Raw genomic sequence first — 26,578 nt, forward strand, 5'->3', positions numbered from 1 at the left:
TTGTTGGTTCTGAGGTGAGCGATCGGGGACTTGGTGGGACCACCACAGAAACGGGGAAACAGCCCACCCCTTGTCTTTGGACTTCATATCTGTGGTGCCTGTTTATAGATCTCTGAGGAGCTTAAGCTGGGAGAACTTTCCCAACAGAAACCAAAAGGGAACTGGAGTCATATTTGACCACATAAAAATGAAAATTCAATGTATATAAATCTTTTCCAAACACAAAGTCAAAGGCAATGGATGATCCTTGAAAATACTGTGTTAAGTGAGATAAGCCAGACACAAAGGACGGACGGATACAGTATGACTCCACTGGTATAAGCTGCTTAGAACCGTCAGATTCCTAGAGACAGAAACTAGGATGGGGGGGAATGGGCTGGGGGAGGGGGAGGGAGGGCAAGGGCTGGGGGAGGGGGAGGGGGGCTAGTGTCTAATGGGGACAGATTTTCCCTTGGGGAAGATGAACACTTCTAGAGATGGATGGTGGGGATAGCTGCACACCAACCTGAACGTACTTAATGCCGCCCAGCTGGGTGCTGAAAAATGGTTAACCTGGTAAACTTGATGTTATGTATATTTTGTCACATTAAAAAAAAAGGTCAGGGCTTCCCTGGTGGTGCAGTGGTTGAGAGTCCGCCTGCCGGCCGATGCAGGGGACGCGGGTTCGTGCCCCGGTCCAGGAAAATCCCACATGCCGTGGAGCGGCTGGGCCCGTGAGCCATGGCCGCTGAGCCTGCGCGTCCGGAGCCTGTGCTCCGCAATGGGAGAGGCCACAACAGTGAGAGGCCCGCGTACCGCAAAAAAAAAAAAAAGGTCAAAGGCAAATGGCCAAAGGATTCCTTGCCCTGTAGCTGTAGCAGCCACCGGCTATTAAAGACAAAGCCCCTGGTCTACTGGCCAGAGCCAAGAGCTGAATCAAGGTGACAGTCAGCTCCCAGGGCTCCTAATCAGCACCCCCATGTTGAGTAACTTCGGAGTAGTTCAATTAGACACAAGGCTGACATCTCATCTTCCAGCCTGGCCAGGGCGCCCCAGCTGGGGCGAGGGCGGGTGACCCAGGGCCGAGTGGAGGGCCTGGCCTTTGCCCAGGGGGCCGTTTCCTGAAGCACGCTAGCCTCCGGGCTTGGCCCTTTCTCCCCCCTCCCCCCTCCTATTTCTCCTCCCGCTCCTCACTCACATTTTGGCCCCACCCACTTTTCTTCATCTCCCTCTCGAGAGCCCCTCCCTTTTTCTCTACCCTTTGCCAGAGTTCGGCACCCCAGTGAGCTTTTGCTGGGCCTCGGGAAGCACACGTGTGCGCCCAGGTGCCAGGGGACTTTCCAGGGCAGTAATCTGCTTTTGGCTAAAACTGGACTTGATCTTCTGTTAACCCTAATCATCAATTAGCACCCCACTCTGCAGACGGTCCAGGGGAGGGTCCAGGACTCACTGCCATCGCCACCTCCTCCCACCTTTGCCCTGTCCCCTCGTTCCCCAGGGTTTTGGGGCAGCCCTGCCGCTGAGCTCAGTCATTGGTGCCATGCTGGACAGGGGCAGGCTGGGCAAGCGGTGGGCCAGCTCCGGCTGGAGGCTTCACAAAGGGCTTCCAAAGGGCCCGCGGCAGCCCCGTGAGGGGGCGGTTAGGCAGGGGCAGGCAGGATGGGTCCTCTCCCTTTAGACAGAAGGTGAACCTGGCCTGAGAGGGAGGGGTCACCCCACTCAAGGCCACCTGGCCAGTCCATGGCAGTGCTGGGAAGAGGCAGGCCTGCAGCCAGTGCTCAGAAGGGACCAGGTTGAGCAGGTGACCTCAGAGGGACCCACCTCCGGCTCTCACATTCTCAGATGTGCTGATTCTTGGACTCTGGTGGTGGGGGGACAGGCAGAGCTCCTGGGGATCCAGGAAGAGGGAAAAGCATGGCCTTGGAAGTCAGAAGAACCTAGGGTTGAGCTCTAGGCATCTGACCTTGTGACACCAAGTGCCATCAAACATGCTATGTTCGCATTGTGAGTCCCTCAAAACCCCTTTCAGTCCTTTTGGTTACATACCTAGAAGGAGAATTGCTGAATCACGTGATAATTCTATTTTTCAATCTTTGGATTGCCAAACTGTTCTCCACAGTGGCTGCACCATCACCATCTAATTTTAGAATAGTTTCATCACCACCAAAGGCATCCCCATCCCTGTTAGCAGTCACTCTCCATCACCCCCCCCCCCACCCAGCCCCTGGCACCACCAATCTGCTTTCTGTCTCTGTGGATTTATCTATTCTGGACATTTCATATAAAGGGAATCATACAGTATGAGGTCCTTGCACTTAGCATCACGTTTTCAAGATTCACTCATGTTGGAACATGTGTCAGAATTCCATTCCTTGTTATGGCTGAATAATATTCCATTGCATGGATAGACAACATTTTGTTTATCCATTCAGCTGTCGACTCACTTTTGGACTGTTTCTACCTTTTGACCTTTTGTGAATAATGCTGCTCTGAGCATTCCTATTCGCCTTCTTGTGTAGAAACACGCAAGGCTGCAGAATTGGGCAATTAGCAGGTAAGCAGTGCCAGCAGCCAGACCGCAGTGTGTCAAGAGGGACAGTGAAGGCAGCCTGCCTGGAACACTCTGTTGAGAGCTTTGCTTTTGAAGGCAGGTCTAGAGGGAGGCTGTAGTCACGGGCAGGCCAAGGAAAGGTTGTCAACTCAGGGGAGGGAGAGTTGAGGTGGGGTCTGAGGGCTTCTGGGCACCCTCAGCTGCTTCAGGAGGGCTGCTGGGAGGGCCTGGCTGAGCTCCCTGGTGACAGCACGAGCTGCAGCTCACGGGGAGCAAGGTGGTGGGGTGAGGGAGAAGCAAGATGCACGGCGGAGTCTCTCCCACCCCAGGCCTGTCCATCCCTTCCCAGGGAAGGAGCCCCACTGGCACAACTTGCATCCATCTGGGCCCCTGAGGTGGTCTGACCCACAGGGAGGCTCCAGTTCCAGGCCTCGGCCCCACGAAGTCACTTGGGGAGCAGCCACTGGGAAAGGTGGGTCTGGGCTTCGGGCTGAAAAGCCTGACACTTGTGCCTGCCCGGCCTGGGAGCAGACGCTGGACGGTAGACGGGAAGAGAGGACAGGGAAACAGCAGCGAGGGCCCACAGCAGCCTCCACAGCCACCCTGGCTCTGAGTCTGGCTCCCAGCAAATCCCTCTGAGCCGCCCTCGTGGGCTCACCTTAGGATCCAGGAGGCCCACGGGTGGGGAAGTAGGAGGTCTAAGTCCCAGGCCCAATTAAGAGATCAGATGGTGACAGGTTTGGGAGCTTTTAAGGTGAGGAGGACTGGGCTGATCCCGCAGGCTGGTATAAAGCGCCGTGACCGCCGGGCAGCGCCAGGGCTGGCAGGCATCGGGGACAGGGCTTTCCAGAGCCATGGCCCAGCAGTGGGGCCCTCAAAGGTTTGCAGGTGGGCAGCCACAGACCAGCTTTGAGGACAGCACCCAGGGGAGCGTCTTCACCTACGCCAACAGCAACTCCACCAGAGGTGAGCGAATAGGTGCGAAGGCTGGGTCATGCTGGCTAGAACGGCCCTCCTGGGACACAGGCCCGAGTGGCCTTCTTAGCCTTTATGGTAACATGAATGGGGGGGTCCTCTCTGAATATAAAAGGACACCGTAATACCGAATACCCATTTTCAAACCACATGGGCTTCCCAGACCCTTTGAGAATTCCTGTCCCAGGAAAGTTCATGAACTCTTCCCGTGTGGCCCCAGACTGCTAGTGAGCGCTCATTACACTCATCCCTGAGCTTCCAGGGAGGGAACTGGGCCTGACTCATCTTTGCATCTCTCAAAGCCAAATGGAGACCACCAGCAGGAGTGAGAGGCTGCGTTGGCCCGGAGGAGGGTGAGTGACTTCGAGAGCCTAAGGGTAGAAGAGACTGTGGTGGCCATCTTGTCCAAGTTCGTGCCCAGAGCCCATGGCCTCTGGCGGTACATGCTAGGGAAGAGGCTAGCTCGGCTCCCGGGGCAGCTGTTCTGCTCCGAGCTGTCCCAGTAGAGAGGGCTTCAGCCCAAAAGAAAGCCGAAAACTCCATCGAGGCAGCCTGAGTTCTGCCCTGGACATGCCAGCCCATCAGAGACCTGAGGACACTGTAATGACCCTCCGCCCCTGGCCCCCCTGCCTAGGTCCCTTCTTCAAACCAAAGACCTTCAGTTCCTTTAAGAATGTCTCACTTGCTGCAGTTTCCAGAAGGCCACACCGGCTCCTTGACAGCCAGAGCAGGACCAGCAACAGGGTTCCCAAACCGAATTGGTTGAGAACCGTGAAGTTCACCTTGACCTGACTGTTTGCACCCCAGAATGTCCCGGATGTAGACACAACAGTGCTCTCCCTGGAGGCCCATGGGGCTTCATCGATGCACAAGATTCCCTATTGTAAAATTTTTTCAGAAGTTCAAGTGTCTACCAAAGTAGAGGGGAGAGTATAATGGCCCCCGGGTATCCATCACATGTCTTATTTCATCTCTAACCCCCTCCACTAACCACTCCTGCCGATTTCTGGAAGCAGATGCAAGACATCACATCATTTCCTCTGTCAATCTTCAGTTCCTGTAAGAGGAAAGCCCTCTTTAAAGACACAACCACAAGGTCATACTTTTAGAGGTTCCCCCTCAACCTCCTTGCAATTTATTTGTTGAAGAAAGCGAGTGTGTTGTCCCCAGACTCACCCACTTCAGACTTCGCTGATGGCTCCCCACACCCTTCTGCCACGCCTGTTTCCATCAACTAGCTGTCGAGCTGAAGGTCTGCCGGGCAGCCAGGCGGATGTGTCAGGTGTTTGGGCAAGCCCGCTCCATTAGGAGGGTGTCCCTTTTTCCACAGTGTTGGCAGCTGCTGACACTCAATGCCAGGGCCCATCAAACCACTGGGGATTTCGAAATGGTGACATTGGGATTCTTCTGACCCTGTCTTCATTTATTAGCTTCACTACTTTGCTAAAGAGAAACAGGCTCTCACGTGCTATCGGGTTCCCCAGGGATATGGTGTGCGTGGGAAACGCAGAAGAGATGCTTGAGTCTCCTTCTATTTCGCCCAGTTCCAAATAGTGACTTGGTTCCCCAGTGGAGCCAGTTGGGTTTGACCTCTGCGTCTCCTTTCTCTCCCACTAAGAATCGTGTTCTTAAGGGCTGTGGGTAGAGTTGGAATTAGAATATCATTTCGTTGCTCATTTGCTTTATCTCAAACACACTCAAAATGGTCTCAGAATGATGACGCCAACACTATCGCCAACAACACGATTACCCAAAGCTTAACCTTTGGACAGGTGTTTTCATCCTTTGGGAACGTGCCACTAGGCTCGAATGGGCAAACTAGCGTCTTCTTGAGACCCTCAGAGTAGCCCCTCTCTATGTGACCATGCCACCGAGTGCATATGCGGTCAGGTCCATTTGTTTTATTTTTGATTTTTCAGGGATTGCTTTTTAAAATTTAATGTTGTTTTATAATTATGGAATGAAATATTTACAAGGCTCCAAATTAAAATCTAGAAAACAAGGTATACTGGAAGAAATCTTGCTTCCTGCCAGCCCCCATACCCAATTCCCTCCCACCCTGTATTTCTCAGGAGACCCTTACCTGGGAGTTGACTGTGATACCCTTCTCGTGCTCATTTCTTCAAAAACTGAGACCCGAAACTTTCAGGAGAAGGGGGCAGGCCGGTGCGCCTGCTCTTGTTGCACTGCTGGAAGCCCCGTTTTTGCTTCCCACGCTTGGAGTGCTCCTGTCCCTTCCGTGCCACACACGGCCATCGTCCCTGCCTGATTCAGACTTCATGGGTTGTCCAGGAAGGACGGTCAGGCTGCCTTGTTTTGAAACCGTCCCAGCCCCTCTCACTTGTCTGCAAGCCGGAGCATTCCACACAACTCCTAGTTCCAGATGCTTTTCTCACACTAACCCAGTGGACTTTCTGGGTCAGATCTGCTGGCAATTTGGGGGGTTGCTGTTCTCGGGCCCATCAGCAACCCCAGTGCTTCCCCTCTGCTCCCTTTTGTGCAGAAACTGGCACCACACAGGTGTTAAGTAGTCAAAGGCCTGTTCCTTGGGAGCCTGTGGTATCTAGCGTGGTTGCAGATATTGTCGGTAGGTTTCTGGGAGCTCCCTGTGGGAGGGGCGAATGAGGCCCAGGCACAGAAGGGCTCAGGGGAGACGAGCAAGCCAGCCAACCACAGTCCAGGAGGCCGACGTGGCATATGGCGGGGCGCACATCCGACTTGTTAAGTTCAAGGATGCCCATGCGGGCATCTAGCAGGCCATGGCCTCGAGCTTGAGAGACAGAATGGAGGGAAGGTTGTCTGCAGATGGGCAAAGCTAGAGGGGAAGACCAGTCACAAAGGTGAGTGCGGCGGGCGGAAGGCAGGAGGGCTGAGGGGAGATTCTGATGGGGTGAGGGGGGCGGCACAGATGTAGCTGTGCACTCTGTGTCTCATGCCTCCAGACCCCTTCGACTGCCCCAATTACCACATCGCTCCCAGATGGGTGTACCACCTCACCAGCGTCTGGATGGTCTTTGTGGTCATCGCGTCCATCTTCACAAATGGGCTCGTGCTGGCAGCCACCATGAAGTTCAAGAAGCTGCGCCACCCTCTGAACTGGATTCTGGTGAACTTGGCCATCGCTGACCTGGCAGAGACGATCATTGCCAGCACCATCAGCGTTGTGAACCAGATGTACGGCTGCTTTGTGCTGGGCCACCCCTTGTGCATCATGGAGGGCTACACTGTCTCCTTGTGTGGTAAGCCAGCCGGGGCCTGGGCACAGGCCTGGCCACAGCCTCCCGTGCGTAAAGGAAACACTCATGTGGCAAAATCCGTAGGTGTGCCTCTGGGGCGTGTTCGAGGCACATCTCTGAACGGGGACAGACAGATCCACATAATCTCAGAACCGTGTGGGAGGGGAGGCCTCCGAGATATTGAAACTAGATCCTACCAGCCCCACTGCTAATATCTCTGTGGGTTGTGACCCTGTTCACGTCAACTTTGGCCAGAAGCACCTGCGCTCCCGGCTCCATGCTGTAAGGCATCTAGGATGCTGCACACAGGGTCCGAGGCCTGAGGGGCTCCCATCCAGACAGTGAGCACGTGGCATCACCAGTACCCTCAGAGGAGCGTGACTCGGAGGAGGAGGCGGTGAGGGAGCCGGATGTCGACTCAGCGGGACAGGAAGGGGCGCAGACAGCTGGGGTGGCTGGGTGGCCAGAGCGCGTGTGAGCAGATAGCGGGCGGCGATAGGCCCAGGACGGCAGGCTGAGGAGTGGGGAGGAGGGGACCCCATGGGGAGACCAGGAGGAAGCTGGCTGACGTTGGGGAGGCTGAACGAGGGAGCAAGGGCTGAGCCAGGCAGAGCAGGGTGTGGGTCTGCACTGGGTGCCAGTCAAGGCCAGGGTGGCGGGGCTTCCTTGCCAAGGGCCCATGAAGAAGAAGCACACCGGCAGGCCTGACAAAGCCAAGGACGCCTCAGAGGCCCTTGCACCACGTCCCCAGGACAGAACCAAGGGCTGTGGGGTTGTAGCTTGGCGTCCACCCGAGATGACAGGGAGCCCAAGGGCCACAGCACTCACCACGTGCAGCCTGTCTCCAGGCCCCCGGCCATCAAAGCAGCGAAGGCTTGCAGCTGCCTTCCCATTTTTCAAGTTTCCCAGGGCGACCTGGTCACAATGCCTGGGTCCTTAGCTCCCACGTCTAACTTGGGTTTGTCTTGCTGCCACCTGAAGTGATCTCCAATTCAGATTCTGAGGAGACGAATGACAGAAAGACACTAGTATTACAGGGACAGGAGAGCGGGGACCTGGTCAATGACTTGAATTACTAGTGGTGTCAGCTCCACCAAGTTACTTTACCAGGGAAGGTTAGGCAGAGAAAGTCCATCCCAAGTTCCAACACTCCATGCACCTCGGTAGCTGGTGCCTGGCCCCCCTGGGTGGCTCCTCGCTTACGCCTGTCTTGCCTTTGTAACTGCTCGAGGTCTGCTCTCGGGTCACCAGTTTTGGGGCCACAGGCACCCTCAGCCCTCTGGGGAAGCCCATGGACCCCTTCTTAGAAGAACGTTGGCAAATGTGCACAATGAGATCCATAGGATTACAAAGGAAGCCAACGATACTGAAGTATAGTTATCCAAGTGTTAAACACTAGTGACATACTCCTTCATTAAAAGTATTAGTATTGACAGTATTTTTAGAAGTATTTGTGACGCCATTCTTTATTAAGGTATCAAATAACTGTATCTGGCCAGACAGCCACTGAAATGTCAAAGTAGTAATGAATATAGTCATATTGGGAAATGTCTGCCACTCCTGTAAAGTGACCAAGTCACAGACACTGCTAATGCTACCACCCTCGTAATGGAAGTAAAGAAGGCCAAGTGTCCAGTAGACCTTAGTGGAAACAAAGACATCATTTTCCCCACCCCAGTTCACGGTGCCCCGGATTCCATCCGCAGACCGCTGCCTGCTGGGCGGTGCTGAGAGGCCTGGGCTGAGGGGAGGCCTGCCCACCAGCAGGAGGGCACAGCTTACTGCACACGTCGTGTTTCCTTGCTCTGGGCTGGGACTGAAGTACCTCAGTGTGGCCTCAGGTGTGTACGTGGCCGTCAGGAGTTGCACTGAGGGCATCACAGGAAAGGCTGGTGGCCGAGTAAACGCCAGGTGGGAAGCGAGGTGGGCCGTGAGGCCGAATCAGAGAAGGCAAGGGGAGGCGGGTGCAGGCCCGATGGGGAAGGAGCCAGGAAAGCAGGGGTTAGAGAAAGAAACTGACCAAGAGACCCGCTGCTCCCCGGACCGGAAAACACTTTCTGGAGAATTAGGTTTTGCAGGTAGCTGGGGGGTGTCCTCTTGATCTTGAAAAGCGTTGACTCAAAGCCCTCCTCTGTCTGCTCCTCCCCCCACAGGGATCACGGGTCTCTGGTCCTTGGCTATCATTTCCTGGGAGAGGTGGATGGTGGTCTGCAAGCCCTTTGGCAACGTGAGATTTGATGCCAAGTTGGCCGTTGCGGGCATTGCCTTCTCCTGGATCTGGGCTGCTGTGTGGACAGCTCCACCCATCTTTGGTTGCCAGGGTGCCAGGAAGGCGATTAGTTTAGAGCGGAGCAGGGAGGGTCAACCTCGTGATTCCCTTTGTGACCTTGGGGCAAATCATTTCCTGTCCCTGGGCCTTTGTGGCTCCACGAGTAAAGGGAGGATGGACCTGACTCTCCCTGAGACCCCTTGGAGCGTGCACTGTCTGTGAATGCGTGAATCTGCCTGGCTGCAACGTGAAAACGGGCCCTGTGGTCTCCAAGCCTCTGGAAAGGGTCTGTTTCTCCCAAACAGGAGCAGCTCTAGAGAACACATAGAGAAACGCTGCCGACTGAGGCCACAGGCACGTTTGGATTCCAGAGCCCTCTTGCCCACTCTGCCCCAGGCCTCTTTCTTGCACCTGCTGAGGGGCCCCCTTTCCGAGGCTCCTTGGGTCGTAGGTACACCTGGGCTGTTGGTTACCAGTGTCCTCTCCAGGTGGATCCTTTGGGGGAAGTCCCGAATTTCCAAGGAAACGGCTCAGGTGTTTGAGGGGGCTGGACGGGACAAGGCCGTTGCATTTGTATCTTCCACTGCAAGCCCCTGAACAAGTCCTTGTGGTGTCTGGAGAGGGTGTGGTCTTTCTTTGGGAAGCTTCCATCAGTGCGAGAAACACGTGCTCATTGAATCCTCTGGGGTTCACAGGTGTTAAGACAAGAGGGTGCCTCGCCTTCCCTTCGTAAAAAGGGGATGTGATTGGGGTTATGAAAATGTTGTGGAACCAGATAGTGGTGATGGATGCACAACACTGTGAATGTACCAAACCTCATAATTATGTTATGTGTATTTTACCTCAATAAACAAAGAAGGGAATATGAGACCAGAGATGGACAAGGATTTACTAAAATCCTTCTGCAGGGCTTCCTTTGGGGGTGATGAGAATGTTCTGGAACTAGACAGAGGTGGCAGTTGTACCATTGTGAATGTACTAAATGCCTCTGAATTGTTCACTTCAAAAATGGTTAATTCAGGCTTCCCTGGTGGCGCAGTGGTTGAGAGTCCGCCTGCCGATGCAGGGGACGTGGGTTTGTGCCCCGGTCCGGGAGGATCCCGCATGCCGCGGAGCGGCTGGGTCCGTGAGCCGTGGCTGCTGGGCCTGCGCGTCCGGATCCTGTGCTCCGCAACGGGAGGGGCCGTAGCGGTGGGAGGCCCGCGTACTGCAAAAAAAAAAAAAAAGGTTAATTCATGTAACGTGCATTTCACCTCAATAAAAAAGCCCAACAACCTTACCCAAGTCAGTGGTGTGCTGGGGTGGGCAGGGGTTCGGGTCGCTGCCCACTTCAGGACGGGCTGCCGGCCCTTCTCCCCAGGTACTGGCCCCATGGCCTGAAGACATCGTGCGGCCCGGACGTGTTCAGCGCTCACCCTGGGGTGCAGTCTTACATGCTCGTGCTCATGGTCACCTGCTGCTTCACCCCGCTCAGCGTTATCGTGCTCTGCTACCTGCAAGTGTGGCTGGCCATCTGAGCGGTGAGCCCCACACCCTCCCAGCTTCACCCCTGCAGGCAGGATCATGAACGCCAGGGAGGTCTAGGCTGGCACAGAGGACCGCCCAGTCCGCTCTCCAGCCCCCAAACCAGATATCTGGAATTGCCAGAATCTGCCAATGCCTTCGAGGTGGCAGGTGCAGCCCTGGCTCCCTTGGCCTCGCCCCTACAGGGTGGGAAGGGACTGCCCGCCTCCTCGTGGAGGGACCAAATAAGGGAACACAACTGCATTTCTTCCTGATCCCGGGGGGTGGAAAGCCAGCCTCTGCCATGGAGTGGAGCACGGCCGGCCAGATCCAAAGGCTAAATTTGCCAATCAAGGGGTGTTTTGAAAAGGCTGCTACCGGAGTGCTCGCGTCCTGTTCACATGCCATCTGCCCCCCAGACCTGTACTCCACCCTCCCCCCGGGAAGGTGATCCCCTGGTGTGGGAAATCAGAGCGAAGCAGGAGAATGAGATCAGGGTCCTGAACACCGTGCGTACGTTGTCCCTTTGTCAATCAGCTTACCTACAATCAGCTTGATCTGAAGGTGCCATCTGTCCCTGTTGAGCTCCTGCCTGGCACAGGGAATAAGAGGCCTCTGGGGCGGCACCTTTTCTCTACGAAGCTGCTTGTGCGCACAGTCGGATCAGCATGTGCTTATGAGTGGAGGCCACGGGCTGGAGATAAGCTCTGCTGCCCTCACTGCCTTCAGTGTGTGACCTGTGCCACCTTCTCGCTCCCCTCACCCAGCCCTCAGCCACCCCTCACCCCCATTCAGCTGTCTGCCGCTGCCCCTGTGTCTTCTCCTGGCTGGCCCCTCAGACCTGACCGTGGGAGGGGACACTCTGGTAAGGGACCAGGTGAGGCTACACACAGCCTCCTTACCTCCTTCACAGACTCCTAACAGGAAGCAAGCTAAGCCAAGAGCTCGGCGGGCGCAGCTCAGGGCTGTCTTAGCCAAGCCCAGCTGTGCCACCTCCAAGCCTGTAAGAGCTCCCACAAGGCTGGCCCCACTCGGGTGGCCCGGGTACTGCACAGCTGGGCCCATCTGCTTCTCCCCATTACCCTCCCTGACTAGCTACCCAAGCAGCAGCAACACGGAATCCCCTGGGGTACAGAGCCCTGAGGGGTTCTCCCACTAACTGTCCCCGGGGCGACTCTCTGTCTCCCCCAGGTGGCGAAGCAGCAGAAAGAATCCGAGTCCACCCAGAAGGCGGAGAAGGAGGTAACCCGCATGGTGATGGTGATGATCTTCGCGTACTGCCTCTGCTGGGGGCCCTACACATTCTTTGCATGCTTCGCCGCTGCCCACCCTGGCTATGCCTTCCACCCTCTGGTGGCCGCCCTGCCAGCCTACTTCGCCAAAAGTGCCACTATCTACAACCCCATTATCTATGTCTTTATGAACCGGCAGGTAAGTCACGCAGTTGACAGAGCAAACTGGAAATGGACCCTGGAAGAGCCCAGTGATGGCTCCCACCTGGAAGCGTGTCTGTGGGAAGGCTGACAATAACCTCCAGGACAATAACCAGGGGAGGCTCAGCATGCGACCCAGCCCCAGCCAGCCCTCCCTCTGGATCCCTTTATGATCTGGGCCTGAGGGTGGGCATTTCCTGCAGTGCACTGTGTACTGTGTGCTGTGTGCCCTTCCCCTCTGCTGGCCTTTGGGCGAGCCCGGAGCTCACACAGCCTAAGATTGCCAGATCGTGTCTATATGTCCCCTAGGCATGCCCTTCTTGACTTCATAGACACAACTCTTCTCTTGAACTTAACCTTTCCATCTTCAAACCGTAACAGTGACCAGGACACAAAGAGGCCCTTCTTGCCTGTGCTGATCTTTGGCTGTTGTGACTTTATGGGTTAGTTCAGGCAGGACATGCTGCGGTCCTGCCAGATGGCAGCCCACAAGTCCTAGGCCTCTTAGTAGGTTACAGGTGATTGAGGCTCATCATCTTCCAAGTGCAATTTGCCTTATTCGTCCTTGAATTCATCATATCCACTTCACTAAGGTGCAGCTGTGATGTGACTTGATGATGACCAGCAAGGCCTGTGGGTCAGAAATACCACTCCCTCAGGGGCGTGCCATCTCACCATGGTAACATTTAAGTATCAAGTAGGACCGGCACCCCAAAGGAGTCCCCGGGACTCCACTGTTGGCACCTCAACACCCAGAGCATAGCTCTACAGCTGACCACTCTTTCCTGTCTTTCACGTGGGTCTCTTTTTAGGTCTGGCTTTTGGTTGTGGAATCCTAGGCCATCTTGCCAAATATTGTCTTTACTTGAGCCTTTCCATTCTCTCTTTCTGGAACTCCCCCTCCTCTACGGTCGTTTGCACTTCCAGCCTCTCCAGACTTCCGAATTTTGCTTTCACCCTTTCCACACTGTTATCCCTTCCTGTTGCATTCAGAGAGAATTTTCTGGAATTGAGCTCCACAAAGACATGGAATTTTGCTCTTTTTGGTTTGCTGCTGATGCCCCGAGGACACAGTCTAGTACAGAGTGGGCGCCCAGTATGTAGATTATATCTCCTATCATCATTGAGTTAAGAACAATGCTTTGAGAATACAAACCAGAGGCATTTGCTGTATATTTCGGGCCTCTTCTCGACTACATCCAGCTACTCCAACATCAAAACTCTTTAAAAAACCCATAATTGCTGAAATCAATAACGTAAGAATGGGGCTGGACAGCAGAACTGACTCAGCTGCAGAGCTGAATTCCTCAGCCTCATCTGCCAGCTCTTCAGCTGAGTCAATTCTGCTGTCCAGCCCAATGTTATTGATTTCAGCAATTATGTTTTTTTTTAAAAAGAGTTTTGATGTTGGAGTAGCTGGATGTAGTTGAGAAGAGGCCTGAAATATACAGCAAATGCCTCTGCTTTGTATTCTCAAGGCATTGTTCTTAACTCAGTGACGACAGGAGATACAATCTGAGAAGTGAATACAGCCCACATGCCTTTAGGGGTGGAGCGGTAAAGAGCAGAGCCCTCCTGATGCCAGAAGACTCTCTTGGCTGAAGAGATGATCGTTCTGGTGGCAAGAAATCTGAGCTCAAGGTGTGGGCAGTGTTGGTTGTTTCTGAGGGAGAGTCTGTTCCAGGCCCCTCTCCTAGGTCCTGACAGGTACCCGTAACCTTTGGTGTTCCTTGGCTTGTAGACGAGTCTCCCCAATCTCTGCCTTTACCTTCCCTCTGTGTCTGATTCCAAATTCCCTTGTTTTCATGAGGACACCAGGCATTGGATCAGTGCCCACCCTACTCCAGCCTGACCTCAGGATAATATACATCTTAATCACATCTGCGGAGACTCTATTTCCAAAGAAGGTCACAGCCACAGGCTCCAGGGGTCAGGGCTTGAACATGTCTCTGGGGGAACACAACCGGGCCCACAATAGTCACCGTCAACTGCTAAATGAGATGACTTAGATAATCGAACACTCAGGAATAGACCATCCCCATGTGCAAGGAGTAACTGGAGGCTTCCTCCATTCTCCTCGTAGACTGTGAGTGTGTAAGCCATCAAGGTGACCCTGAATGAGCGCTTTGCTCAGGGTGCCCCAGCATTACATTTAGCCTAGCACGCTGGCCCTGCCTGCTCTGCTCAATAACACTTCGTGTCCTGCCAGTTTCGAAACTGCATCTTGCAGCTTTTTGGGAAGAAGGTGGGTGATACCTCTGAACTCTCCAGCATTTCCAAAACAGAGGCCTCATCTGTCTCTTCGGTGTCACCTGCCTGAGTCGTCTGTCTCCCACTGGAAAACGTAACCGGTCCCACCTTCCGGGGCTTTGGCCACCCCGCCCCTGCCCCTTTTCTCCATCCCTGTGAAATAAATGTAGTTTCTCTTTGCCGAAAGCAACCGAGTCATAGAGGCTGCCACTGCAGTTTTGGGGCACCCGAGCCTCTGAGCGCTGGGTCACTGGGTTGTGACAGAGCACGTGGGGGAAAGCGGGGCACAGCACCGTACTTTGGAGTTGCTCATCTTTTCTAAGCCTCATGTGTACAGACGGGATAGAAGGATCGCAAGAAAGGTGAGCTCGAGGTGGGCGGGCGTCCATGTACCTCTCATTGGGCTGCTGGTGATGGAACAAGAAAGGGAGAGCCAAGAAGCAGCTGTGTGGGGAGGCAGGAGGAGCTAGTGAAGCCAGGCCCTTTAAGTCCCCTCTGGTAGAGGCTTGGAATCCCCGGAACACAGGCTCCATCTGGAGGGGACCCAGGCCTGCCAGTCTGCGGCGGGAATGGCATGCTGCCTCTGCCAGGCCAGGGCGCCCAGCCCGACGAGCAGGAGCGCGGTGCCTGTGCACAGGCGCGAGTTCAGCAGAGCCACTGGGCAGGCGCACGCCCGGTCCTGGAGACCAGGACCCGGAGGATGGCGGCCAGCGGGAGCAGCAGGCTTGCCCGGCGGCACAGGAAGCCCTGGGGCCGGCTACGCACGCTCTCTGTCACCTCCAGTTGGGTCACCTGCTGCAGAGCCTCCAGCTTGGCTACACGGCTCTTGAACGTGTCCAGAACCTCCTGCAGGAGGAAGAGAGTGACGCTGTCACCCCGATCCGCTGTCACTCCAATCCCCTGCCACCCGGGGGTACTGGAGCCTCAGTGTGCGAGCTCCCAGAGCAGCTAGGTCAGAGCCAGAACCGGGGAAAGGGCAGCAGGAACGGGAACACGGGATGCTGTGGGGCACAGCTTGAGGATCTGCCTCTTCCCTCGGTTCAAGGGTGTCAGAGCGGATTCACTCATCTTCTGCTTCTCTCGTCCCCACGGCCTTCTCACTGGCCGCTTCTCACAAGGGCCCCCTGTGAGGTTCTCACCCATATCTCCTTGGCTCTCTCGTAGGACAGATAGGCCATTCTCTCCTCGGTGCAGGCCAGATTCTGTTTGAAGTGGTAAACCTTGTCCAGGTGCCCCTGTAGGTGCTCATTCACCTGTCCTTCCAGCTGCACTTGTCTTGGGAGCAAAAGAGAAAGTAACACTGCCTGAGCGCCCGGCCCCAAGCTTGTTCTGGGGCTGAGCGGTCCTCCCTCAGGACTAGACTTGGGTTCAGAATCCACCTTCCTCCTCCTCCTCCAGGGCTGCCTCAGAACACCCCAGGTGCATGTCAGCAACACACCCACACTGATATTCATGTATCTTTTATATATAGTCACTCTTTTGTAACGGCTTTACAAAAATAGCAATAAACTAGAAGTTGCACAAATCGAGATCTAAACTGTCCGTGTGTGCTGTTAAGTTCCATACATAGCCCCACACCAGTGTCTGGTATGCAGTAGTTCTTCCATAAAAGTCTGTTGATTGTAGGGATGGAGCAGTCACAAAAGACCACATATTGTATGATTCCTTTTATAAGAAATGTCCAGAATAGGCCAATCCATAAAGACAGAAATAAATCTGTGGTTGCTGGGGGCTGGACGGGGTAGGAGGCGGGGATTTACTGCTAGCGGGGATGGAATTTCTTTTGGAAGCGATGACAGTGTTCTGGACTGACACTGCTCTGTGAATACATGAGAAACACTGAGCTTTACACCTTAAATGGCTGAATTGTATGGGATGTGAATTGTAGCTCAATAAAGCTGTTTAAAACAAAAACCAAAATTGGACTGTGGTAACAACTGCACAACTCAGTAAATTTACTAAAGATCATTGAAACAGTTAAAATGGTGCATTTTATGGCACATAAATTATATCTCAGTAGACCTGTTAAAAAAACACAGAGAAGGGCTTCCCTGGTGGCGCAGTGGTTGAGAGTCCGCCTGCTGATGCAGGGGACACGGGTTCATGCCCCGGTCTGGGAAGATCCCACATGCCGCGGAGCGGCTGGGCCCATGAGCCATGGCCGCTGGGCCTGCATGTCCGGAGCCTGTGCTCCACAATGGGAGAGGCCACAACAGTGAGAGGCCTGCGTACTGAAAAAAAAAAACCACACAAATAAAACATCACTACCTGTTGTTTATGGCCACATATGTAAGTAGTAAAAGTCTAAAAACATGCCTGGAAGAGCTAAGTGCCTAGTGAGGATAGCTAGGTGGGCAGAAAGGGGGAAGGGGAATGTGAGAGTTTCAAGCAAATCATCTTTTAAACTTTTATTTCTTAAAAAAAATTTTGAAGCAAATATATTAAGACTTGAGAAAGCTGGGGGCGGTCATATAACCTTCATCATGTTCTTCTCTGTTTTCCCTGGGTTTGGAATATTTCCAAACAGCAGCTTCTAGCCCTTTAGGGAAGAGCCAAGGAAGGCCTGACCCGAGCCAGGGGTGGTGAGGCTGGAGAACGGCTGGGGCCCGGGGCCCTGTGGAGAAGCACAGGGACGGACAGGGAATGGGAGGTGAGCGGGTCAGCTAGGCCCTACTTCAAGGACTTGACTGGCACCACGTGGAGATGCCCCCAGGCAGCTGAGAAGCTGAACACGCATTTGTTGAAGCCAATTAATCAGGAGCCAGTTCGTGATGGTATTTCAAGGACTATTCCATTAGTCTCTGCCTTGTTCCCTGTTGAGAAGAGATTGGTCTGACAATGTGGCCGAGGCTACCACCCACAAAGAGGCGGAGATGGTGGGGTGTCCACCCCGAAAGCAGATTCCCCATGGCTGTCCTTCCATTTACATGAAGGATGGAGCTGCAAGGACGTTCAAGATACCAACCATGTCCAAGTGTATATTCATGAATATATTCTTCACAAGTATGAAGTCAACACGTAGATTCTTCATTAATATATATTTATAAGAATGTATGACTATACTCTTTTCTAAAATTTTATTATTTTTTTAAAAATTGATTTATTATTTATTTGGCTGTGTCGGGGCTTAGTTGTGGCATGCGGGATCTTTGTTGTGGCACGCGGGCTTCTCTCTAGTTGTGGTGCGTGGGCTCCAGGGCTCCAGAGCACGTGGGCTCTGTAGTTTGCAGCACGCAGGCTCTCTAGTTGAGGCACGCGAGCTCAGTAGTTGCGGCCCATGGGCTTAGTTGCTGCGCGGCATGTGGGATCTTAGTTTCCCGACCAGGGCTCGAACCCACATCCCCTGCATTGAAAGGCAGATTCTCAACCACTGGACCACCAGGGAAGTCCCATGACTATACTCTTAAACACATACTTGAAGGGATTCCTAACTAAGAAGATGTTAATTTATAAGGCTATTCCCTCCATCTCCTCTTCTCTCTGGCGCCCAGCCTCCTCGCCCCCTGCAAGGCAGCAGCAACGTCCTGGCTTGTGACATGGCTGACTCTCCTCTCTTGTCCCTCCCTTGGTCAAGGACTCCTCTCTGTCCATCTCCTACAGCCATGGAGGCAAATGCACCACTGTGGAAAATGCTCTTACAAAGACAAAATCATGGTCAGTCAACCAAAATGCCCCCCAAATCTTCCAAAGCTGTTAAGGCCACCCTCTCCAATACAAGTGGTCTCAAAGGTTATTGTTGTTGAAGAAGACTATATTCTTGTTCACATCTGAGGATGGGCTTTGACAAACTGAGCTAGAACCTAACAGCCTGAAACTTGGAGGAGAAGTCTGAGGTGGAGAAAGAGGTACGAGGGGTGAGGCAGCGTGGGTCAGATGGGGTAACATGGCAGGGACTGAGCAGTTCCTCCTGAGCACGTGTGCTATCACACGCATCCTTAGAAGATGGAACAGGCACGTGAAGATAGAGCAGAGGGAGGGGGGAGATGCTGCCCTTGAAGACTGGAGTGACAAGGCCACAGGCTAAGGAAGCCAGCAGCCCCTAGAAGCTGGAAGAGGCCAGGAACAGAATGTCCCCTAGAGTTTCCACAGGGATACAGCCCTGCTGACACACTTTGCCAAAGGAAAACTGATTTCAGACTGCTGAACTCCAGAACCATGACAGAATAAATTTCTGTTGTTCACAGCCACCAAGTTTGGGATACCTTGTTAGGACAGCCAGACGAAATCCCTCCAGTGTGCTACTGGCATCTAGTGTGTAGAGACCAGGGACACTGCTAAATATCCTGCAATGCACAGGACGGCCTCCTACAACAGAGAATCATCTGGTCAAAAATGTCAGTAGTGTAGAGGTTGAGAAAATCTGGGCTATGGTGACACTATCTGGAGTTTAGGGCCACCAAGTGACGCCTGAATTTAAGAGGCTAAAGTTTCAAAGACTGACCATACCAAGTGTTGGCAAGAGCGTGGAGCAACCAGAACTCTCACACACTCCTGGTGGGAACATAAAATGGTACAACCATGTTGGAAAACAGCTTCTTTAAAGGTTGACCAGGGCTTCCCTTGTGGCGCAGTGGTTGAGAGTCCGCCTGCAGATGCAGGGGACACGGGTTTGTGCCCCGGTCCGGGAGGATCCCACATGCTGAGGAACAACTAAGCCCATGCACCACAACTACTGAGCCTGTACTCTAGAACCTGCAAGCCACAACTACTGAGCCTGTGTGCCGGAACTACTGAAGCCCGCGTGCCTAGAGCCTGTGCTACGCAATAAGAGAAGCCACCACAGTGAGAAGCCCACACACCACAATGAAGAGTAGAACCTGCTTGCCACAACTAGAGGAAGCCCACGTGTAGCAAATGAAGACCCAACACACCCAAAAATAAATAAATAAAATTTTAAAAATTAAAAAAATGTTGACCATACGTCTACCCTGTTATCCAGCAATTCCACATATGAAAGCATATGTTTACAAAAAGATGTGTAGAACAATGTTCATAGCATCTCTATTCATAACAGCCCCAACTGGCAGCAGATGAATGGGTAATGCACTGCATTCACACCACAGAGCACTGCTGAGCAAGAAGGAATGAATTGTTCCTGTGTGCAATGTGGATGAATCTCAAAATCATTACACTGGGTTAAAGAAGTAAGACACAAAGGCCTATATAATATATGCTTCCATTTACATGAAATGTCCCAGTATAGACAAATCCAGAGAGACAGAAAACAGATTGGTGGTTACCAGGGGCTGAGGGAAGGCGAAAGGGGAGTGGCAGGATCTCCTTCTAGAGTGATGAAAATGTTCTGGAACTAGATAGGGTGGTGGTTGCACAACACTGTGAATGCACTAAATGCCACTGTAGACTTTAAAATGAATAATTTTATGTTCTGTGAATTTTGTCTCAATTGAAACATTAAAAAGCCCTCTTGAAAGCCAACAGATATAACGTGTAAGAAGTGTCACAGAACTTTTCATTTTGAAACCTCAGTTTGTGACACACCAGAGGAGACATGACAATTGCAGGGACCTGGGTAGTGACCACACACTTGTGGACACTGGGTGACACTTCATTGAGCTGAAACTCTGTTTCCCTGTCTGTAAAGTGGGCATTGAACACTACAGGTGATCAATGCTACACGCTCCCTGTTGTCACTGTTACTACATTAAGTCTTCTTCAGCCCATTCTCCATTTCTCCTGGTAAATCTGAGTCGTACAGACCTGCTCTTTTGTTTGTAATGTATATTAATCAGGGTAGGCTAACTGCTGTAGCCAACGACCAGAAAATGTCTGTGGCTGAAGACGATGAAAGCTTATTTCACACTCCCACCACAGTCAGTCCAATGCTGCTGGTGGTGGTGATGTGTGAGGAGGGTGGTGGCTTAGAAGTGCACGCTTGCAGAATTCATGCAGAGTCTTGTAGGGAAGTAGGTCTCTCTGCTCCCCTGCACGGCTGGCAGCTGCTGATTTGCTACAGGTTAAGAACTTACTAGAGCACAACAGTCCCATTGGCCTGGGCAGTATAGAAAAGTATGAGAATATTCATAACAGCCATCGAGCCCTGGTCTTACTTTATATAAATCTGTCCTTGGAAATCTTATTTGGACAAAGGGGCTTTTAGGAATCCCAAGATTTCCAATTTGATTGTAGTGTCCTATGAAAATCACCTCCACAGGTCCTGAAGAGATTGGAAAGGAAGGGCAGGGGCTGCAGAAAAGGCCACAAATGAGGAGGAATTTCACAGTGAATGGACTGCTCCAGCTCCCGAGGTTACTGCTCCTCAACCTGAGGCCACAGACGGTGCTAAAGGTGCTCAGGAGCCCCCAGTGCCCATCCTGCCACTCCCTGCTGAGGACCAACTGGGCCTCAGGCCTCTGCTGGAGTCAGGGCTGCAGCTCCCACTGCTCAGGGCTCTGAAAGAATTCACGTTGACCAGAGTGTAGACAGCAGAAGCAAGAACTACTACAATCCTGCAGCCTGTGGAACAAAAACCACATTCACAGAAAGATAGACAAGATGAAAAGGCAGAGGACTATGTACCAGATGAAGGAACAAGATAAAACCACAGAAAAACAACTAAATGAAGTGGAGATAGGAAACCTTCCAGAAAAAGAATTCAGAATAATGATAGTGAAAATGATCCAGGACCTTGGAAAAAGAATGGAGGCAAAGATCGAGAAGATGCAAGAAATGCTTAACAAAGACCTAGAAGAATTAAAGAACAAACACACAGAGATGAACAATACAATAACTGAAATGAAAACTACACTAGAAGGAATAAATAGCAGAATAACTGAGGCAGAAGAATGGATAAGTGACCTAGAAGACAGAATGGCGGAATTCACTGCTGCAGAACAGAATAAAGAAAAAAGAATGAAAAGAAATGAAGACAGCCTGAGACCTCTGGGACAACATTAAACGCAACAACATTCGCATTATAGGGGTCCCAGAAGGAGGAGAGAGAGAGAAAGGACCCGAGAAAATACTTGAACAGATTATAGTCAAAAACTTCCCTAACATGGGAAAAGAAATAGCCACGCAACTCCAGGAAGTGCAGAGAGTCCCATGCAGGATAAACCCAAGGAGAAACACGCCGAGACACACAGTAATCAAATTGGCAAAAATTAAAGACAAAGAAAAATTGTTGAAAGCAGCAAGGGAAAAACGACAAATAACATACAAGGGAACTCCCATAAGGTTAACAGCTGATTTCTCAGCAGAAACTCTACAAGCCAGAGGGAGTGCCATAACATATTTAAAGTGATGAAAGGGAAGAATCTACAACCAAGATTACTCTACCGAGCAAGGATCTCATTCAGATTCGAAGGAGAAATCAAAAGCTTTTCAGGCAAGCAAAAGCTAAGAGAATTCAGCGCCACCAAACCAGCTCTACAACGAAGGCTAAAGGAACTTCTCTAAGTGGAAAACACAAGAGAAGAAAAGGACCTACAAAAACAAACCCAAAACAATTAAGAAAATGGTAATAGGAACATACGTATCGATAATTACCTTAAACGTGAATGGATTAAATGCTCCAACCAAAAGACACAGGCTCGCTGAATGGATACAAAAACAAGACCCATATATATGCTGTCTACAAGAGAAAAGAGTCAGGACATAAAATCAGTGAGCTAACAGTCCATTTAGAGATGCTAGAAGAAGAAGAGCAAAGGAAACATAAAATGAAGTAATAAGAGAGCTAAGAGAGGAAATCAGTGATAGAAAGCAAATTATGGACACGATGAACAAAGCCATGCTCTTTTTTCAAAAGAGCAAGAAAACTGAGAAAGTGCTAGAATGATGAATCAAGGAAAAATAGAAAGAATGCTAATCACCAATATCAGGAATGAAAGAGGGCCAACATTACGGATCAGATGTACATTAAAAAAGAGGATATAGGGATATTATGGACATGTTTATGCTAAAAAATTGGAAGACTTGAAAAATTCCTTGGGAAAAAGGCAGCTTCCTCAAACTGAGGCCAGAAATGTAGAAAAGGTGACGAGCCTTCTATTTATCTTTTTAAAAAATTATTTTATTTTATTTTATTATTGTTTCTTGAGTTGTACACAGCAAGTGCTCTTTTGTTATTATTTTTTAAATTTATTTTTACTTTTGGCTGCGTTGGGTCTTCGTTACTGCGCGCGGGCTTTCCCTAGGTGCGGCGAGCGGGGGCTACTCTTCGTTGCAGTGTGCGGGCCTCTCATTACGGTGGCTTCTCTTGTTGTGGAGCACGGGCTCCAGGCATGTGGGCTTCAGTGGTTGTGTCATGTGGGCTCAGTAGTTGTGGTTCGTGGGCTCTAGAGCGCTAGATCAGTGGTTGCAGCATGCGGCGTTAGTTGCTCTGCGGCTTGTGGGATCTTCCCGGACCAGGGATCGAACCTGTGTCCCCTGCACTGGCAGGAGGATTCTTAACCACTGCGCCACCAGGGAAGTCCCTAGCCTTCTATCTTGTAAATAAATTTAATTTATAAAAAAAGTTTCCTAAAGTCAAACAAACCAAACAGGGCAGGTTGGTGCTCCAGGTGGCTGCTGTGAGGGGCACTAGGGTGGGCTGTGTGGCACAAACATGATTCTCTCCTCTTTGCACCCACAGGCCGATTCCCACACTTCAACAGCCTGTTTGATTGCTTCCCCCCACCCTCAGGTCCTCGAAGATGGCGATGGCTCTGGCGATACTGTGGGAATGGTACAGGTCGATGGGCATGAATGCTCAGTGATCTCTGCTCATCCTGGGCATCCCAGATGACCGCAAAGACCAGGAATTCCAGGAGGCTGTGCAGGCTGCCCTGCGTTCCCTGGGCAGGTACCGAGTGCTGGGCAAGGTCTACAGAAAGGAGCTGGGGTCGAGTGTTGCCCTGGTCGAGTTTGCTGAGTATTTAAATCGAAGCTTGCTCCCCCGTCAAATACCAGGCAAGGGGGGGCCCTGGGCGGTGGTCTGCCTGCCCCAGGCCCCTGATGCTGAGTCACAGGATAGACCCAATTTCCCTGCGCAGCCCCAGAGACAAGCAGTGGTTGGCAGGGCAGGTGAGGCAGGAGCTGGAGGTGAGGAGGGAGCCTCTGGTGAGGCAGGGGCTGGCGGTGAGGAAGGAGCTGGAGGTGAGACAGGAGCTGCAGGTGAAGCAGGAGCTGGAGGTGAGACAGGAGCTGCAGGTGAGGCAGGAGCTGCAGATGAGACAGGAGCTCCAGGTGAGGCAGGAGCTGCAGGTGAGGGAGGAGCTGGAGGTGAGACAGGAGCTGCAGGTGAAGCAGGAGCTGCAGATGAGGCAGGAGCTGCATGTGAGGCAGGAACTGCAGATGGGGCAGGAGCTGCAGGTGAGGCAGGAGCTGGAGGTGAGTAAGGAGCTGCAGGGGAGGAGGGAGCTGTAGGTGAGGCAGGAGCTGGAGTTGACGCAGGAGCCGGATGTGATGCAGGAGCTGCAGGTGAGGCAGGAGCTGCAGGTGAGGCAGGAGCCGGAGGTGACGCAGGAGCTGCAGGTGAGGCAGGAGCTGCAGGTGAGGCAGGAGCTGCAGGTGAAGCAGGAGCTGCAGGTGAGGCAGGAGCTGCAGGTGGGGAAGGAGCTGAGGGTCAAGCAGGAACTGAAGGTGGAGCAGGAGTGTCAGATGAGGAAGGAGCTGCACGTGACAGAAATGTTGCAGGCGTGGCAGGACTTCTGGGTATGGCAGGACCCGCGGGCGACGCAATGACTGCAGCTGAGGCAGCAGCTGTGAGAGCGGTGGGCCCCATGGATGAGGCAGGGCCCTGGACCCAGCAGTGGAGGCAGGCCTTGCAGCCCGTGCTAGACAATACGGCCTACCAGGAGCTGGAACCCTTCTCTGGGATGGAAGAGCCGGGCCCCGGGGAAGAGTCCTTTGAGAGCTGGCTGGAGCAGGCCAACGACACGCTGCACCTGTGGCGCCACGTGTCTGAGAGGGAGAGGCTGGTGGAGAGCTTGCGCGGCCCCGCGCTGGACCTCCTGTGCGGCCTCCTGGCGGAAGATCCCGAGCTGGCTGCCCAGGACTGCCTGGCCGCGCTGGTGCAGGCGTTTGGGAACAAGGAGGCCCGGGGGAGCGCTCGCTGAAGTTCGTGACCTGTGCCCAGCGGCCCCAGGAGAGTCTCTCTGTGTACGTGATGCGCCTGGAAGGCCTGCTGCAGTCGGCCCTGGAGAAGGGGGCCGTGCACCCGGCCATGGCGGACCATTTGGGCACCCGGCAGGTGCTGATGCGGGCCCTGCTGAACGACATGCTCCAGGAGAAGCTGAGGAGGATGCGGCTGATGAGGAGGCCTCCCGGCTTTGTGGGGATGCTGCGGCTCACCCAGAAGACCGAGGCCTGGGAGGCCGACCCGGCTAGCAGGGAGCAGTTCCCAGGGGAAGAAGAGGCCCGTGTGGACGTTGGAGTCCTGGCAGCAGCCGCCCAGGCCGCCCCGGCCCATGAGGCCATCACCGCAGGCACCACTGCATATGACACCAAGCCCTCCCCGGCCGGGGAAGATACCACCACCCAGGCCGCCCGTTCCAAGGAAGGTAGCGCCGAGGACCACCCGGCACATGAAGAGGCCAGTGCGGCAGTTGCCGACAATGCCAAGGCTGGCGAGGCGGCCCCTGAAGACCATGGTGCCGCCAGGGCAGCCCCTGGCCCTGGGGAGACCAGCAAGGCCTCCGCGGCCACTCAGGAAGATGGAAGTGCTCCCGCCCCTGCGGGCCTAGGTCAGGCAGGACCCTCAGATGTCCCCGGAGTCCCCATGCCTGGCCGGATGGGCAGTGCTTCCCCGGTGGCCCCAGGAGGTCCTGGCTGGGAGCCAGAGGGCCTCGCCCAGGCAGGAGGCCAGGAAGCCGAGGAGACCCCTGAGGAGGGGCTCAAGCCCATCCCAGAAGAGTCAGGAAATGAGGACGGGGCTGCAGAGATGAGCCCCCCGGGGTCCACCTCAGGCCAGTAGGCTCAGCAGGCCCTGGGGCCCCCAGGCTTGGAGGCAGGGGGAGGCCAGGCCTCGCAGCCTACTGGCCCCATATTAGGGGCCACTCAAGGTTCCTGAGCCTCCCTCCTGAGAGGGGACCCCTATTCATCATCCCCTGGGGCAGGCTGCTCCCTGAAATGGCAAGCCCAAATGTGTCCCTGTAGGCCCCAGAGGGACCCAGGTGTCAAGGAACCCCCCAGTCCCCGCTCCCCTCCCCCCAATGCACACACCCTAGCCATCGTCCCCCCGCAGAGCCCTGAGGTGCACCACGTGCCAACCAAGGCTCTGGTCTCTGTGGGCCAGTGTCGTGAGCTCTACCTGTGCTTTCTGGGCTAAGATTCAGGCTCAGCACCGCTTGTTGTTGTGGAAATGTGCGTGTGTTCTCCTCTGAGCAGTTCGCCCCACCCCAGTCCCGGCGCGGAGACCCCGAGCCCAGTCTCAGGAGCCGGTGGAGAGGACGGCATGGACGCGGTCACAGCCAGCGCCCACCCCAGGACCTGGGAGCCCACCTGGGACCTTGGAAAGGAAGACCTGGACCGCGGCTGCAGGAGGTCTGCGGGAGGCCCCCCAGGGCTTGTGTTCGGCTGTACCACCCCGTTGTTCCTCGGGACTCCACGTCCTCGGCTCGGTGGTGCACACCCTGCTGTGGGACTGTCCTGTAGGCCCCGGGCATGTGGGCCAGAGGGGGAGGGGCTGCCCCAGGGGAGCGGGCATTGCCGGCGCCCATCTTCCTGGCGAGAGGCCACCCGCGGGGCCCTCAGGAAGGGAGACTGTGGGGGGATGGAGGGCCGCCGGATGGGGTGCAGCGGAGGCACCTTGTTGAGGACCCTGGGCGGGGGGCCAGGACCCGTGGGCTCTGGTGGCTGTTAGAAGTTCCTCTCTGTGTTATCATGCCCTCTGTTCAATGGTTTCAGTCAATGTTCCTCTTAATAAATTTCCCTGAAATTTTCAGCTGAGTGTGGCCTCTGCTGTGGGCAATGGAGGGAAAGGGCTGCTGCGGGTGAGGGCGGGGGTCCAGAGTCGGATTCCTGCTCAGCACCCATGGGACACCTCTCCAGCTAAAGGGTAGGGTAGGCACTTTGCAGACCGACACATGGTGAGGGCTTTTCTTCCATTTCATAGGTGAATTGTAAAGTTTTAGTGCCCTTGACCGTGGGCCCCGTCCCAGACGTTGCTCATGCTTGAAAGCATGGGTGCTGTGCAAGGCCCTGAAGGCCAGTGGACAGAGAGGAGGATCTCTGATCTCGTGGGCCACACGTGGGTCCGTGCACATCTGCCTGGCCCGGGGGCTCTGGGACCAGAAGGCCGTGCCCGGTTTGCACGAGTGCTCGGCCTGTGGCTCTGACGGGCATGAAGCAGGAGGCTGACATCATAAAGGGCCTGCCCTTTATGATGTCACTTCCTGGCTGGGCAGTGATGTCACCCCCGAGAAACCAGAGCACTTCTGTG

General features: G+C 53.8%; 3 protein-coding genes across 3 annotated transcripts; 2 read left to right on the plus strand and 1 right to left on the minus strand.

The window, feature by feature from the left end:
• Positions 1 to 3,384: 3,384 nt before the first annotated feature.
• LOC309797133 (long-wave-sensitive opsin 1-like) lies at positions 3,385 to 14,266 on the plus strand (the record flags this gene model as incomplete). The annotated part of the gene is given in 8 exon segments (XM_082610556.1): positions 3,385 to 3,496; positions 6,448 to 6,744; positions 8,895 to 9,053; positions 9,056 to 9,062; positions 10,371 to 10,524; positions 10,528 to 10,530; positions 11,705 to 11,944; positions 14,156 to 14,266. Coding segments are annotated over 8 exon segments (1,083 nt in total).
• A 414-nt stretch (positions 14,267 to 14,680) lies between these two features.
• TEX28 (testis expressed 28) lies at positions 14,681 to 15,650 on the minus strand (the record flags this gene model as incomplete). The annotated part of the gene is given in 3 exon segments (XM_082609370.1): positions 14,681 to 14,871; positions 14,874 to 15,042; positions 15,336 to 15,650. Coding segments are annotated over 3 exon segments (675 nt in total).
• A 7,200-nt stretch (positions 15,651 to 22,850) lies between these two features.
• LOC309796338 (paraneoplastic antigen Ma6E-like) lies at positions 22,851 to 26,496 on the plus strand (the record flags this gene model as incomplete). The annotated part of the gene is given in 8 exon segments (XM_082609371.1): positions 22,851 to 22,910; positions 22,914 to 23,531; positions 23,535 to 24,249; positions 24,252 to 25,107; positions 25,294 to 25,436; positions 25,540 to 25,787; positions 26,082 to 26,194; positions 26,298 to 26,496. Coding segments are annotated over 8 exon segments (2,952 nt in total).
• Between the last annotated feature and the right edge of the window lie 82 nt (positions 26,497 to 26,578).

This window comes from Mesoplodon mirus (assembly GCF_964341445.2).
Source record: "Mesoplodon mirus genome assembly, chromosome: X".
Lineage (NCBI taxonomy): Eukaryota > Metazoa > Chordata > Mammalia > Artiodactyla > Ziphiidae > Mesoplodon > Mesoplodon mirus.